The sequence below is a fragment of the Littorina saxatilis genome, linkage group LG7 (assembly GCF_037325665.1).
Source record: "Littorina saxatilis isolate snail1 linkage group LG7, US_GU_Lsax_2.0, whole genome shotgun sequence".
Lineage (NCBI taxonomy): Eukaryota > Metazoa > Mollusca > Gastropoda > Littorinimorpha > Littorinidae > Littorina > Littorina saxatilis.
In genome coordinates, this window is record NC_090251.1 from 18,991,248 (window position 1) to 19,008,880 (window position 17,633).

Consider the following 17,633-nt stretch of genomic DNA (forward strand, 5'->3'; position numbering starts at 1 on the left):
TAAACATTGTGATTTCTAAATAATGGAGTGTTGTATATTTTATTGTGTTGTTTAAGTGTAAACATAGCGGACATGAAGGTATATGAATCGACTGTACAAGTACACGTATTAGCCAAAAGACGGTTTCTATGTTCCTGGTTATTCCACATGATTAAGCCTAAAAAATATAACAACAGTATAAAAATATGTGTTTCCTGTTCCCCGATCCGACCTTTCTTTAGGGTCGGTCAGCATTGAACAGTTATTTTGGCTTTATCCAAATTCCAATCTAAGTATTTCGAAACACGGTCCAAATCACACGCGTCCTTTATGTTCGCCGGAAGCACTTCCTGTGCATTTATACCGCTTTAGTTTACAATGAAATATATTGTTTAAAGCCGAGTGTTGTTTTCGAAATGTTAGTTTCGGAAAATGGTAAAGATTAACACAACTTATTCGGTGCAACTCCCCGTCATTTTTTCAAACATCATTACGTACGTAAACATGAGACAGAGCTGCTATATATGCCACTTGCTTTTAATTTAGTGCCCCTCTTTTCTTTTGTCTTCTTCTTCTTCGACTTTCAGATTGCTCTTTGTTTTCCATGATACATACGGTCTTTACTTTCACTTCGTCTATACTAGAATGTATCTTTACTTCCTTCCTGCAATCGTTCTTTGTCACTGCCTTTTTGTATTTGCTGCTTATTTTCGAGTGTTCCGTTGTTACGTTCCATTCCATAATCATGTTACTTTTTGCTCGGTGCTTTTTTGTTTTTGTTTTAACTTTTATTAGCTTTTGGAAACGTGTCTGGTGCTTTATGTGATTGTGTTTAATACACCACGTTAACATTTCTCCACAGAAAAAATAGTGGTCTCTTGTGTCCCACATATAATATGTAGTCGTATGAGGGTTCCAGTGTGTGAGTTGTACATGGCCGGTTGCTAGAGAGCTGCATGAATGAGTAAGTGAATGTGGAGCTGTATGGCAGGGTGAATTGTGGGTTGCGTACGCCCGAGGGGCACATGTAGCCTGTGTGTCTGAAGTAGTGGGTATGTTGCGTAAGGGTGTGCTGATATTGAACTTCAGTTGTGTTTTGTAAATGTCTATGTATCAGTGTATTATGTCTTGCCACACACATGCCAAATTTCCTTGTATTGATGAGGACAATAAAACTTCTTGTATCTTGTATCAATTGGTATGTGGTTGTCTATTTAAAGGGTAAACAGGTATGCTCGCCGTGACAGGTGTGGCCAGACCTTTACACTGGACAAGACCATATCTCCACTTGGTCACATACCAACACTCAACAGTCTGGGTTCTCTCTGTGCGCATTGGGAATGTTTACCAATTAGTTTCGTAAAAGCTTATGGTGGCAATTAACGAAAGTAATTAATCCCAACAAATGTCAAATCACATCAGCAAGCATACAGGGTGTTGATTTTGATAGGCCCCCTATGTGGCTAACACGGAGGGATATGGTCTTATCCCTCATTTAAAACTGGCCAGATCTGAGATGATGAGCCGAACTTTTTACATGGGAAGGAGTGTGCCTTTAAAACTAAGCCTACTTTTCACTGATCTTGTTTCTCCAAATCTGCGCACTTTGACACCTCCCTAATCCGTTTACGAGTTCGCCAAACTATAAACACCATGTCAACAACTGTTCCCACTCCAGAAACCGTCGAATGTTGTCACTTTTGGCCGAAAACACCCGAGCCGCTTCGAAGGTGTTGGCAACACAGACATGCGCAAACATGCTGCTCTCGTGCACGCGCCTGAAGCCGACGGTGTTTCCCGGAATCCTCGGGAATGTGGTTGCAATTGACGCTTTAGGGGCTTTGACATCAAACCCTGACATTACATGAGATCGGTATTTTCCGGGAGGACTGTAGTAGTTGTAAACAAACGACAGTGTTGCGAACTCGAAGAGTCGCTATGAACCGATCCGAGCTCGCATCTTCAAAGATAGATAGGAAGAAAAGAAAGCCCTTTGCCGGACCATTGAAGCTGGGATTAGGAAGATTAAGCTGTGCTGTTTTATAGTCGCCCGTAGAAGTATTCAGATATTTCTGTTATTTCATGTTCATTTTGAGCCTGAAAACAAAAACAAAAGATCTTTGCAAACCCCCTTTAAAAAAAAGCGGTAATTTTTGGTTTATCTGGAGACTGTTTCTCTAACATTGCAGAAGGATTCTCCAATGACTATGAAAGAAACCGTATGGTTTAGTGGTAAAGTTCTGATTTTAGATTCTTCTATGGTCTGCATGAGCTAAGATCGGTTTGTATTGTCACCGACCCGAGTCGCCGTTAATGGATCAATTCAAAACCACGTAGTCATTTGCCAAGGCCTGGTCTACACAGGTCATTCTTTGGATGGAAGGGGGAATTGGGTGGATAGGGGGAGGTGTACGGAAGGGAAGGGAGGAGCGTAGGGATCAGTGAGCTATGTAAACTTATATGAATAAGGCCACGTTTTGTACAGAACACGTTTGCGTATTTTTGCTATGCATGTTGAAAAACGTGTATGTTCTTTGACCTTCATGATACCTCTAGCCCCTCCTGCTTGCCTCCTCCTACAACAAAGAAAGAAAGAAACAGAAGAAGAGAAAACGTACGAAACAGCCAAAAACAAAATAAGATAGCAAAAGAAAACAAAGAATTCTAAATGGCTTGCTGTGTGTGTGTGTGTGTGTGTGTGTGTGTGTGTGTGTGCGCGCGTGCGTAGTTATGTGGATGTGTGTGTGCGTGTGTGTGTATGTAAGTGTGTGTGTGAGTGTGTGTGTGTGTGTAGGTGTGTGTGTGTGTGTGTGTGTGTGTGTGTGTGTGGGAGAGAGAGAGAGAGAGAGAGAGACAGAGAGAGAAAGAGAGCGTGTGTGAGAGAGAGAGAGAGTAGAGAGGGAGAGAGAGAGAGAGAGAGAGAGAGAGAGAGAGAGAGAGAGAGAGAGAGAGAGAGAGAGAGAGAGAGAGGCGATTTGTCCTTCGCGGGGGGTACGCAGTGCCAGCGAGATGTTGTCCGGTTCTTCTCAAGCGCATTCATTACCGTGATGAGGTATACTGATGATGGTAAACTGTTCTGGCGAATGGGATACAAGCTGTTTTGCGGAAAATGTGTGCGGTTGAGAGGGCCCAAACACCAGGGACAACATTCGGACAGAACTTGACAAAAAAACACAACAAAACCACAAAACGATCGTAAGGCTCCAATTGAAAACAAGTCGCGTAAGGCGAAATTACTACATTTAGTCAAGCTGTGGAACTCACAGAATGAAACTGAACGTAGTCCGCCGCTAGTGCAAAAGGCAGTGAAAGTGACGAGCCTGTTTGGCGCGGTAGCGATTGCGCTGTGCTTCATAGCACGCTTTACTGTACCTCTCTTCGTTTTAACTTTCTGAGCGTGTTTTTAATCCAAACATATCATATCTATATGTTTTTGGAATCAGGAACCGACAAGGAATAAGATGAAATAGTTTTTAAAACGATTTTGGAAATTTAATTTTGATCATAATTTTTATATTTTTAATTTTCAGAGCTTGTTTTTAATCCAAATATAACATATGTATATGTTTTTGGAATCAGAAAATGACGAAGAATAAGATGAAATTGTTTTTGGATCGTTTAATAAACAAATAATTTTAATTACAAGTTTCCGATTTTTAATGACCAAACTCACTCATTAGTTTTTAAGCCACCAAGCTGAAATGCAATACCAAACCCCGGCCTTCGTTGAAGAGTGCTTTGCCAAAATTTCAATCAATTTAATGGAAAAATGAAGGTGTGACAGTGCCGCCTCAACTTTTACAAAAAGCCGGATATGACGTCATCAAAGGTATTTATCGAAAAAATGAAAAAAACGTCCGAGGATATCCAGGAACTCTCATGTCAAATTTCATAAAGATCGGCCCAGTAGTTTAGTCTGAATCGCTCTACACACACACACAGACAGACAGACAGACACACACACACACACACACACACACACACACACACACACACACATACACCACGACCCTCGTCTCGATTCCCCCCTCTATGTTAAAACATTTAGTCAAAACTTGACTAAATGTAACAAAAATCATTTCTTAATCGGCAGCTTAGTGTCGCATTGGAAGTGCAGAAACAGTCTTTTCTACAGAATGAACAAATAAAACGCTCGATCGTAAGACTCCATTTAAAAAAAAAACAAGTCGCGTAAGGCGAAAATACAACATTTAGTCAAGTAGCTGTCGAACTCACAGAATGAAACTGAACGCAATGCCATTTTTCAGCAAGACCGTATACTCGTAGCATCGTCAGTCCACCGCTCATGGCAAAGGCAGTGAAATTGACAAGAAGAGCGGGGTAGTAGTTGCGCTAAGAAGGATAGCACGCTTTTCTGTACCTCTCTTTGTTTTAACTTTCTGAACGTGTTTTTAATCCAAACATATCATATCTATATGTTTTTGGAATCAGGAACCGACAAGAAATAAGATGAAAGTGTTTTTAAATTGATTTCGACAATTTAATTTTGATCATAATTTTTATATATTTAATTTTCAGAGCTTGTTTTTAATCCAAATATAACATATTTATATGTTTTTGGAATCAGAAAATGATGGAAAATAAGATGAACGTAAATTTGGATCGTTTTATAAAAATGTTTTTTTTTACTACAATTTTCAGATTTTTAATGACCAAAGTCATTAATTAATTTTTAAGCCACCAAGCTGAAATGCAATACCGAAGTCCGGGCTTCGTCGAAGATTACTTGACCAAAATTTCAACCAATTTGGTTGAAAAATGAGGGCGTGACAGTGCCGCCTCAACTTTCACGAAAAGCCGGATATGACGTCATCAAAGACATTTATCAAAAAAATGAAAAAAACGTTCAGGGATTTCATACCCAGGAACTCTCATGTCAAATTTCATAAAGATCGGTCCAGTAGTTTAGTCTGAATCGCTCTACACACACACACACACAGACACACACACACACACACGCACATACACCACGACCCTCGTCTCGATTCCCCCCTCTACGTTAAAACATTTAGTCAAAATTTTGACTAAATGTAAAATCAAGTCGCGTAAGGCGAAAATACAACATTTAGTCAAGCTGTCGAACTCACAGAATGAAACTGAACGCACTGCATTTTTTCAGCAAGACCGTATACTCGTAGCATTGTCAGTCCACCGCTCGTGGCAAAGGCAGTGAAATTGACAAGAAGAGCGGGGTTGTAGTTGCGCTGAAAAGGATAGCACGCTTTTCTGTACCTGTCTTCGTTTTAACTTTCTGAGCGTGTTTTTAATCCAAACATATCATATCTATATGGTTTTTGGAATCAGGAACCGACAAGGAATAAGATGAAAGTGTTTTTAAATTGATTTCGAAAATTTAATTTTGATCATAACTTTTATATTTTTAATTTTCAGAGCTTGTTTTTAATCCAAATACAACATATTTATATGTTTTTGGAATCAGAAAATGATGTAGAATAAGATGAACGTAAATTTGGATCGTTTTATAAAAAAACAATTTTTTTTACAATTTTCAGATTTTTAATGACCAATGTCATTAATTAATTTTTAAGCCACCAAGCTGAAATGCAATACTGAAGTCCGGCCTTCGTCGAAGATTGCTTGGCCAAAATTTCAATGAATTTGATTGAAAAATGAGGGTGTGACAGTGCCGCCTCAACTTTTACAAAAAGCCGGATATGATGTCATCAGACATTTATCGAAAGAATGAAAAACAACTTCCGGGGATATCATTCCCAGGAACTCTCATGTAAAATTTCATAAAGATCGGTCCAGTAGTTTAGTCTGAATCGCTCTACACACACACACACACACACACACAACACACACACAGACAGACAGACACACAGACAGACAGACACACACACACACACACACACACACACACACACACACACACACACACACACACACACACACACACCACGACCCTCGTCTCGATTCCCCCTCTATGTTAAAACATTTAGTCAAAACTTGACTAAATGTAAAAAGTTCGTAAATTGAGGTGCAGTGGCCCACACAGAGTAGACGTAACATCTACTCAAATTATTTTCTCAGATGGCGACAAACCAGAAGATCAGTAACAGCATGAAATGTGAAAGAATTAAGAGAAGAAAGAAAGAAACAAATAAAGAAAGAAACAACAAAAGCAGATGAAAAATCAATCAATCGAAACATTATTGTGTTAAGATCATTGAAAGGAAGGAATAAGACAAATATAATACTGGCCGAACCTAACTCAGTGACCGAATGCCTACTGACCGAACCTTACTCAGTGACCGAATGCCTACTGACCGAATGCCTACTGACCGAATGCCTGCTGACCAAATGCCTATTGACCGAAAATATGAAGACATCATTGTTGTGTGTGTGTGTGTGTGTGTGTGTGTGTGTGTGTGTGTGTGTGCCAGCAGCGGGGTGGGATTGGCTAACAGTCACGTTTGGGATTTCAACCCATCCGACCCGCGGTTGGCCCCCACCCGGTTGGAAAGTCTTGATGTTTTTAGTGCAATTGTGAACTTTTAGTTAATTAGATCTATTTTATGTTTTAAACCACCTGACACTGCAAGGCAATTTTCCTTGTTTTTATAATGACATTAAAATCTTTCAGTCTTTTGAATGACGATCTATTTAGCATAAAGATATGAATGAGCACTGCCTCTTTCGCTCAAAACTTGCCCCCAAAAAAGCTGATTTTATAATCTGAGAAGGAAAATCGCGCATGATTCGAAAAAAAGAAAAGAGAGCGTGTGCGGGGCTCGAACCAGCGATTTCAGGAACCGTACCGCAGTTCGCCAACCACTGAGCTATGAACGGAAGTAGAGGTTACATGCCGAGTCTCAGTGATTATCAACAATAATGGTCGAAGTTAGCGGATCATGAAAAATGCGAGCTTCAGCGAGCTTTTTCATGACCGCGAACTGAGACCATTATTTTTAATAATCACTGAGACGAGGTATGTAACCTCTTTATTCCTCCTTTCTTCAGTTATTCAAAGAAAAGAGGAATTTTTGTGCGAAAGTTTGATCGAATCCAAATCACTCAACCAGTCTACCTGCGCTGGCGATTGAATAATGCGCGGACCCGGTTGTATAGTTCAGGGAAAATCAATCAAATCTGTTAACACTTCTTGTCAGTTTCCCTGTTTTGGACTAAAATCAAGCACACAGTTATGTTGTTATTCTGCTGTGCCGGTAAAGGCAGATAGTGTGTGTTCTGGTCATGTTTTGGTTTCGCTTAGGAAATGTTCTTTCTTCGAATGGGACAAGCAGACGAACTTTTGCACCCGTGTTCCAACGTTAAAAACTGTATGAAGTTCCGTTTTCTGGGGCAAAATAGTGTATGAAACTGCTGTATATTCTTTAAATTGATGCGATGTGTGCATTTGGTTGCGTGTGATCTGTTTATAAAATGAAATATTGTCGAAAACTAACCGTCGGATTGCAGTCTCTTGTCCAAGCAAAAGTTCAGAAAATTTGGAAGGGTAACTACTCTTGTCGTACGAGAGTTACTTGCCTTGGGAGTTTGCGTGCACTCATAAGAGATCTAACGCGAGTTTCTCTGCACTGATCGTTAGATTTGGATTTAGAAAACAACCAAACTCAGGGCCGGATCTGGGGGGGTTCCTGGGGTTCCGGAACCCCCCCCCCCCCCTGGCCATCCAATGTACCTCTCAGAGAAAAAAAAATGTGGACTTTGGACCCCTGCCTTCAGTTGGAACCCCCCCCCCCCCCCCCTCAAACGAACTTGGTCCGAAACTCAAAGATTTTATATGGAGATTAATGTGTTCAAGCCTGTAGTTGCCAGTTTAAATGCAGTATGTTTGTATTGTTTGGTCTAGAGATGTATATTTCGTACATTGGAGCGTTCGGAACTTTTCAATCGCTAAAGTAGTTCCCTCAAAGTCTAACTCATCAACCTGTGAGCTATCGAGGATTCAGGCCCGTTGTTGGGTAAGTGATTTTGGTTGTTGGGTAAGTTACCGAAAAATAACTAGCCCAACACCTTTACAGAGAGAAAGAAGCAGAGGGGGGAATAACTATTATTAATATGTTAGTAATAGTTATTTTGTGAGATACGGGTGACAGCAAAACACGCTGTAGCCATCTAATAACTGTGCAACGTGAAAGGGCCAGTGGCCTTGTGTGATTTAGGTCAGTGCGACCCTCGGCCTTGCTTTTCACGTGATGTTACGTTGTATTACAGCAGCTAGCCGAGGTGTGACTTTCCTTTCTGGTTAACGCTCGGTTTGATATGCTGTCGCGAGTTTTCCCCGTGTGACTTTTTTCATGATCGAGCATATACTTTCTATTTGCTGTCTGTCCATGGTTTATTTGTGACATACATGCCTTGACGATTCCAGCGACCTGCTACTGGCGTATGCTATTCCACATGCGTTGCACGTGTGTGGCTTGAGCTTCGTATGCACACGGTTGGTAATGCCTCGGTCTCACATCTACGAATGTCACCCGACTTTAGGTAGTCGGCTGGAAGTCGGAAGAGGTCGGAGAGTTCGTGAGAATTAGCAATTTTGTTTTTGAAAAGTCGGATAGTTCGGAAGGCCCTTCAGACTGTTTTGAAATTTTCAAAACAGTCGGAAGAGCCTCCCGACTCAGACGAATAGAAATTTGTCGGGTGGTTGTCGTAAGCGTGTCGGTTTAGTCGTAAGGCGATTCTGATTAGTCGTAACGGTAGTCGGAAGACTCGTAAGGGTGGTCGGATTTGTCGGTAGCATAGTTTCGTTCGGATTAGTCGTAAGGGCAGTCTGATTTGTCGTTAGGACAGTCGTTAGCTAGTCGGTTTAGTCGTTACACTGGTCGTGAGAGTCGGCTATTGTTCGGAAGTTTTTCAGCCGGGCCTGTCGTAACTGCAGTCGGAATTGTCGTTACTGCAGTCGGAAGTGTCTGGACACATGTCGGATTTGTCGGCCCTAAAGTCGGGTGGTTGTCGTCTGCTTGTCGGCTACATGGTCGGATCAGTCGTAAGGACAGGTCGGGAGTGAAATTTGGAGCCGAATTTGCATCCGACACTTCCGACCTAGCCGACTTAACTATCCCCGACACTTCCGAAAAATCGTATATGTGAGACCGAGGCATTAGACTACAAATCGCGTGGCCTTTCAAATGTTTTTGAACACAAACCACAAAAATGTTTCGCTTCAGGCTCTTTCCTGTGAATTGTTTTCTCATGGGAAAGAATATTGCGTTTCTGACTGTAACATTTGCCACAACCAAGACACTGGAACTTCTGTGGATGATAATACAGGCGCTGATTTAGTTTCAACCTCTTCTGTTGCGCTGATGCCGAGGAAGCTGTCAGCGATTATACCTGAGATCTCTGTTCCCCTGCTGAAAAAACCCAACTCCGGCCGAACTCATGAAACATAGTAGACAGAGAGATAGAGAGAAAGTCCATGGTACAACCGAATGAGATTGTCTGTAATTTTTTCACCGATATTTCTGACTAAAGATGTCAGAGTTAAAAGCGATGTGACTGGGGCGCGTAACAACAGCGAAAACTAATTTTGCGGGGCCCGTAACAAGCTGATTTTGGGTACCGTAACACGACACACAAACGTTCTTCTTTTCCTTTTGATCAGAAACACAAAATTAACTCTGATCTTTTTTTTACATTTAGTCAAGTTTTGACTAAATGTTTTAACATAGAGGGGGGAATCGAGACGAGGGTCGTGGTGTATGATTGTGTGTGTGTGTGTGTGTGTGTGTGTGTGAGTGTGTGTGTGTGTGTGTGTGTGTGTGTAGAGCGATTCAGAGTAAACTACTGGACCGATCTTTATGAAATTTTTCATGAGAGTTCCTGGGTATGATATCCCCAGAATATTTTTCATTTTTTCAATAAATGTCTTTGATGACGTCATATCCGGCTTTTTGTAAAAGTTGAGGCGGCACTGTCACACCCTCATTTTGTAATCGAATTGATTGAAAGTTTGGCCAAGCAATCTTCGACAAAGGCCGGACTTTGGTATTGCATTTCAGCTTGGAGGCTTAAAAATGAATTAATGACTTTGGTCATTAAAAATCTGAAAATTGTAATTAAAAGTATTTTTTATAAAACGATCCAAAATTACGTTTATCGTATTCTTCATCATTTTCTGATTCCAAAAACATATAAATATGTTATATTCGGATTAAAAACAAGCTCTGAAAATTAAAAATATAAAAATTATGATTAAAATAAAATTTCCAAAATCGATTTAAAAACAATTTTATCTTATTCTTTGTCCGTTCCTGATTCCAAAAACATATAGATATGATATGTTCAGAGAGTTAAAAAGAATAGAGATATAGAAAAGCGTGCTAACCTCCTCAGCGCAACCGCTACCGTGCTTTTCTGGATTGTCGATTTCACAGCCTTTGCCACGAGCAGTGGACAGACGATGCTACGAGTGTACAGTCTTGCGGAAAAAATGCAATGCGTTCAGTTTCATTCTGTGAGTTCGACTGATAGAGCTTGACTAAATGTTGTATTTTCGCCTTACGCGACTTGTTTCTTTTTTTCCGTACATGTAATGTTTGGCCTACATTTCATGTTTTCCGATGAACAGGTCAATGCACTAAAAACACAAGTGAAAGGGGCGGTATTTTTGATTTACTCGCCTACAATGTCTAATGTCAACTTTGACGAAATGCCTGAGATAATCTAATTTAATTGAGCATACCCATACGCCACGTCGATGTCCTGGGTACAAAATCGGGCGTAACAACCGTCTGGGTACGTTTATTGGGCGTAACGTGTCTCCACCGTGATATCTAGCAGAATATCTGAAGACCTGACTAATTGGTAGATACCTTATACAATTCCTAACTTCACCCACACCCACCCCCGCCGTTTCCCTATTCCTTTGATCCTCTTGTTACTTTAGTTTTGCAATCCATGACGCCTTCCATGTGAAATTAGTGTGTTATTCCACATACATACATGGTTCAAAAGATTCGCCAAAATAATACCACAACATTGGTAATTCGATCGATTCCTAAATGAAAAATAATAACCATGTTATCTGCAAAGCGGAAGGGTTTGTTTGTTTGTTTGTTTGTTTAACGCCCAGCCGACCACGAAGGGCCATATCAGGGCGGTGCTGCTTTGACATATAACGTGCGCCACACACAAGACAGAAGTCGCAGCACAGGCTTCATGTCTCACCCTGTCACATTATTCTGACACCGGACCAACCAGTCCTAGCACTAACCCCATAATGCCAGACGCCTGGCGGAGCAGCCACTAGATTGCCAATTTTAAAGTCTTAGGTATGACCCGGCCGGGGTTTGAACCCACGACCTCCCGATCACGGGGCGGACGCCTTACCACTAGGCCAACCGTGCCGGTAAGCGGAAGGGTCAAGTTCACCTAATTTTTAATGAACATGTCAAAATTCAAGGGGTCATAACTCTGACTGACTCCAGAGGAAATCTTCGGTCCGTTCACTTTTATAGAGTGATCAATGCTTGGCCAAAACCGTGTCATTTTAATTATTTTAAAAAAAAGGTAGCATTTCACTCGCTGCAATGGGCCACGTGTGCGATGGCTAATTAGCCTGTGTCAGTTTTCTTGTTGTGATTAGTGAAACGTGAATTGAAGTAAGCGACAATAATTGAATACAGGCAGATATTCTGTTCAGCATAGAACAAGGCTTGTGTAAACGTTTGCAGGAAACGACCTTGAACATGTGACCAACTTGTAATGCTTATGTCCGTGGAACGTTTAAGAATAAAGATAACGAGGAACTGTCCACAATCAAATAATCAGGAAGCTACACACATGGAATACACGACGACAAGTACAACAACAACGACAACGACGCCGACAACAACAACAACAACAACAACAACAACGACGACGATAACAACAGCAACACAACAGCAACAACAAAGCCACATTCAACAAGGCCATGATAAACAAAGAAACAAGAAACGATGAGGCAAAATCGTGCTGCAATCTACCACAACAACCGCTTAACCACTAAGCCATCGCGCCTCCGCGAACATACGTTAACCCAAGTGAGGGAACTGTCAACACACTTCCCACATCAAAGCAGACGACTCCCACCCGACTAATGGGCGACCTGGGGTACCGATACTTACACTATGGCCCGTCACAGGTAGGGGGTACCCTTACCGGGTAGTTTATACGTAAAATAATGATCTACAATTCCAACTCGCATACGCTGTCCGTATGGGAGGTAAGGACACCATGCGTAGAGGAGAAAACGTTGAAAGCCTTGAAGCAGCCTATTTCCGCCTCGGAGGGTTACGCTGTACTCTTTCAGGAGGATTTTTGTTCAACAACAACAAAAATGCTCGGATTTTTTTCTTTTTATTGTTTTTTTTTTTATCATTAGTGTACGACGCGAGACAAATTCAAGAGAAGCGTCCCGAGTTTTAACTCTTTCTGACAACTGTCTGCAATGTAGTTTTGTTCTTAAAGCACTAAACTTTTGTTTACGAAAAAGACTAGATTTTTGGGTAAAAATTAGCGGGTTTCAACACGGTTTTGCCTCGTTTTCACCAAACACTGCCAATGTTCTTTCCGTCTGCAAAGTTTTGTAGCTTTGCAACAGCTTTCTTGAATTGTGGACACTGGCTGTCCTCGGAACTTTCCCTTTACGCGAAACGCGCAGCTGATGGGAACTATAATAGAAAAATTTGTTGTTCAAGTTTTTGCATTCTTGCAGCGTTCCCTACCTTTCACATTAAACAGAAAAGCAGATCAAAAACAGAAACTCAATCCTTTGAAAACAGAAACGTACCCGCGTTGGACCACTTAAAGGAAACAGTATAGAAACAGAAAGAGGATATTATCGATATTTATCGACAGATAAAAAGTCATCTAATGTTATATCTCTCCCTCTCCCTCCCTGACCCTCCTTAATCGTTCACTCCCTCTCTCTTCCTCCCTACTTATCGATCTTTCTTCCTCTCCGTCTCTTTCTCCTCTTCCCTCTCTCTCTGTCTGTCTCTCTTTCACACACAATCTGTCTCTGTCTCTGTTTCTGTCTCTTTCTCTCTCTCTCTCTCTCTCTCTCTCTCTCTCTCTCTCTCTCTCTCTCTCTCTCTCTTTTTCACACACAACCTGTCTCTGTCTCTCTCTGTCTCTCTGTCTCTCTGTCTCTCTCTCTCTCTTTCTCTCTCTCAGCAGTAGAGATCAGCTGAATTAGAGTCATCAGAGCATAAGTGTCCTGCGGGAATTTCCTTCGCTTGAAATCTTGATTGGATTGTCTGAAAGAAAAGGAGACTTCCTTCTCCTAGACATATAAGGAGTGAATACATGTATTCCACAACTCCTCGTCGATGTTCACGGATTGTCCTTTCAGCTACAGAGGCGAAAGAGTGCAATTTTCTTTTCCTTCTTTAAAGCACTTGCCATGCATGTAGATCATCTTACAGATTTAGTTTATGGTAGAGGGATAGATCACCTTTCCCGTGAAAACTCATGTGCACCACCGCAGACCTGCCCTTTTATAACGTGTGAGAAGAGCAGCCTTCGACTTAACTTACACACATACCATGAATCAATAGCCTGGCTGTGTCCTGTATGTGCAGAGTGGGATGTGTTAAAGCCTTGACATATGTATATGTGAGTATGTGATCTCTTACACAAGAACTAATGAGCCTGAAAGTGTCAGTGAGCACAAAGTTCAAACTTTTAAAGAAATGACTCCTACGTTTGGAGTTGTATTTTGGCGTAACCCTTTGAAGCGGAACTTGGCCGGGTTACAGCCGACAAGTTCACTTCAAATTTCACACTACTGCTGTATTTTCTGTTGATGTTTTCAATTTCTGCTTACAGGCAAAAAAATTAGTTTTGTTCGTACAAATACGCCAGTAACACTCATAAAGAATGATAAACGTCGCACTTCAGAATTCAACATTCTGTAAAGTAAAGGGTAAGAGCGAGACCGATTGTTCTGTTCTGCAGCGTGAAGTAAGGATCTTTGAAGATAGAAGACTCGGACATAATGGGCCATTTTGGACCCGATCATAGAGCGAACTTTCTATCTTTATGGCAGGGTTGAAAATAATGTGAATTTAAATCGATTTGTACTCAGAGCAGGAGTCCCTTAGCCGGCAAACGTGGCGCACTAGCCGTCTAGCTGAACTTAACAAGAAGATGAAACGCACTTGAAAAGGGACTGGTAAGCGTACACATTAGTATTAAGGGACGTTTTACACAGTTTCTTTTGAAATTATTTTACTGATATATTGGCGTAACGTATTGGTTTAAACAGAACTTTATTCAATTTTAATCATGACAAGAACAATGCATGGATGATTACATACTCAAGCATATAATGCTTATTTTAAGCAATCATAACGTATTCAGATCGACTTTCAATAGTTTCTTTGCGTAATGTACGTGGACACTTGATGCAGAAGAAACTACTTAATTGTCTACGTTAAAGGCACACCCCTTCCCGTGTAAACAGTTCGGCTGAATGTCCAGGCTTCTACGTGGGATAAGACCATCCCTCCACTTGGTCAAATACCAACAATGCACAGCCTGTGCGCTCACTGTGTACAGTTGGAATTTCAAAATGTTGAGACATTAATTCACTAAAACAAATCCAACTTAGCAAAGCAAACAGTCAGGGTGTTGATTTTTAGTATATGACCAATTGAAGGAATGGTCTTATTCAATGTACAAGTCTGTCCAGATCTGAAATGTTGAGCCGAGAGATCGCTATATAGTGTGCCTTGACAGAATTGAAATGATAGTGCATATTTGTTTTTTGGGCCACTTGAACCATTTTGTGCATAGTTACTCATGTGAAAGTGTCGACTTGTTTTTACATTTAGTCAAGTTTTGACTAAATGTTTTAACATAGAGGGGGAATCGAGACGAGGGTCGTGGTGTATGTGTGTGTGTGTGTGTGTGTGTGTGTGTCTGTCTGTCTGTGCGTGTGTGTGTGTAGAGCGATTCAGACCAAACTACTGGACCGATCTTTATGAAATTGTACATGAGAGTTCCTGGGAATGATATTCCCGGAATATTTTTTCTTTTTTCGATAAATACCTTTGATGACGTCATATCCGGCTTTTTGTAAAAGTTGAGGCGGCACTGTCACACCCTCATTTTTCAATCAAATTCATTGAAATTTTGGCCAAGCAGTCTTCGACGAAGGCCGGACTTCGGTATTGCATTTCAGCTTGGTGGCTTAAAAATTGATTAATGACTTTGGTCATTAAAAATCTGAAAATTGTAAAAAATATATTTTTTTTATAAAACGATCCAAATTTACGTTCATCTTATTCTTCATCATTTTCTGATTCCAAAAACATATAAATATGTTATATTTGGATTAAAAACAAGCTCTGAAAATTAAAAATATAAAAATTATGATCAAAATTAAATTTTCGAAATCAATTTAAAAACAATTTCATCTTATTTCTTGTCGGTTCCTGATTCCAAAAACATATAGATATGATATGTTTGGATTAAAAACACGCTCAGAAAGTTAAAACGAAGAGAGGTACAGAAAAGCGTGACTATCCTTCTCAGCGCAACTACTACCCCGCTCTTCTTGTCTTCATGAGCGGTGGACTGACGATGCTACGAGTATACGGTCTTGCTGAAAAATTGCATTGCGTTCAGTTTCATTCTGTGAGTTCGACAGCTTGACTAAATGTTGTATTTTCGCCTTACGCGACTTGTTTTAAAATTCCAAAGGATTGACTGTAACAGATATCGATAACAAGTCGCGTAAGGCGAAATTACTACATTTAGTCAAGCTGTGGAACTCACAGAATGAAACTGAACGCACTGCATTTTTTCACAATGACCGTAGTCCGCCGCTCGTGCAAAAGGCAGTGAAATTAACGAGCCTGTTTAGTGCGGTAGTGGTTGCGCTGTGCTGCAAAGCACGCTTTTCTGTACGCTTCGTTTTAACTTTCTGAGCGTGTTTTTAATCCAAAAATATCATATCTATATGTTTTTGGAATCAGGAACCGACAAGGAATAAGATGAAATTGTTTTTAAATCGATTTCGAATATTTTATTTTAATCATAATTTTTATATTTTTAATTTTCAGAGCTTGTTTTTAATCCGAATATAACATATTTATATGTTTTTGGAATCAGAAAATGATGAAAAATACGATAAACGTAATTTTGGATCATTTTATAGAAAAAATAATTTTAATTACAGTTTTCAGATTTTTAATGACCAAAGTCATTAATTAATGTTTAAGCCTCCAAACTGAAATGCAATACCGAAGTCCGGTCTTTGTCTAAGATTGCTTGGCCAAAATTTCAATCAATTTGATTGAAAAGTGAGGGTGTGACAGCGCCGCCTCAACTTTTACAAAAAGCCGCATATGACGTCATCAAAGACATTTATCGAAAAAATAAAAAAAACATCTGAGGATATCATACCCAGAAACTCTCATGTAAAATTTCATAAAGATCGGTCCAGTAGTTTACTCTGTATCGCTCTACACACACACACAGACAGACAGACAGACAGACAGACAGACAGACAGACAGACAGACACACACACACACACACACCACGACCCTCGTCTCGATTCCCCCTCTATGTTAAAATATTTAGTCAAAACTTGACTAAATGTAAAAACTAAGCTTGTGCGTAATACATGGCTCTTTTTACATTTTTTTTTTTTATTAGATTCTACGTCAAAGCTGGAGGTGATATCTACTGTTTCTATTTCGCCAAGCATGTGGAACCGGTTGAACTTAAATCAGGTCTTTCGACTCAGTTGGTTTGATAAGGTAAGGCCCAACATTACGACACTAAGAATGTCTCACTTGATACTAGAAATGCTTGAATTATACTGTGCAAAAAAAGTATCGTATAGTTAGTTTGATGAATAATTTTATTGACATTTCATTCTTTCGAGCAAACAATACATAAGTCGGACAGAAAAGTTTTTGAGCTTTTTCGATAGCACAGATGCATGTCTTTATTTGCCGGACTTTGCAGTTATTCATTGAGCGTGACCTTCACACAAACCAAGGTCAAAGTCAGTAACGAGTATGGCTTCCACGTGAGTCAATTACAGCCTGGCATCTCCTTGGCATGGAAGCAATGAGTCTTTGCAAAGTCTGTTGGGGAATGTTGTCCCACTCTTGCTGTAAGGCCTGGAAGAGTTGTCTCCTGTTGGGAGGGGCGTTAACTCTCGCATTGAGCCTTCTTCCCAGGTCATCCCATGCGTGTTCACTGGGGAGAGAGAGGGCCAGGGCAGAGTGTTCACGTTGTTGGCGGCAAGGAAGTTTGTGGTGAGTCTGGCGGTGTGGGGTTTGGCGTTATCATGCTGGAACTGAGCCCGTGGCGCGGCCAGGAGGGGCAGGGCGTGAGGCTGCAGAATGTCCTGCACGCAGTGCTGGGCGTTCAGGCGGCCTGGAACTTCCACAAGCTGGCTCCTGCCAGTGTTGGTGATGGCCCACCACACCATCACGCCCCCACCACCATGAGGAGGCGCCTCATCTACGCACTGCTGGTGGTAGCGCTCTCCTTGCCTCCTGTACACCCTCCTCCTGCTGTCGTGATGTTGCAGGAAGAAATAAGACTCATCGCTGAAGACAACGTGGCGCCAGTTGTTGGCAAGGAAGGGTCCACTGGAGGTGCTGGTTCGCCCACTGCATCCTGGCCTGGCAATGGC

General features: G+C 41.0%; 1 protein-coding gene across 1 annotated transcript in view; it reads left to right on the forward strand.

Moving 5' to 3' along the window:
- The window catches only part of LOC138971954 (secreted frizzled-related protein 3-like), a 52,074-nt gene that overhangs the window by 11,657 nt on the left and 22,784 nt on the right, over positions 1-17,633 (forward strand). Inside the window, exon 4 of the mRNA XM_070344800.1 lies at positions 13,334-13,343. Within this exon, the coding sequence (XP_070200901.1) occupies positions 13,334-13,343 (10 nt within the window). The remainder of the gene's footprint in view (positions 1-13,333; positions 13,344-17,633) is intronic.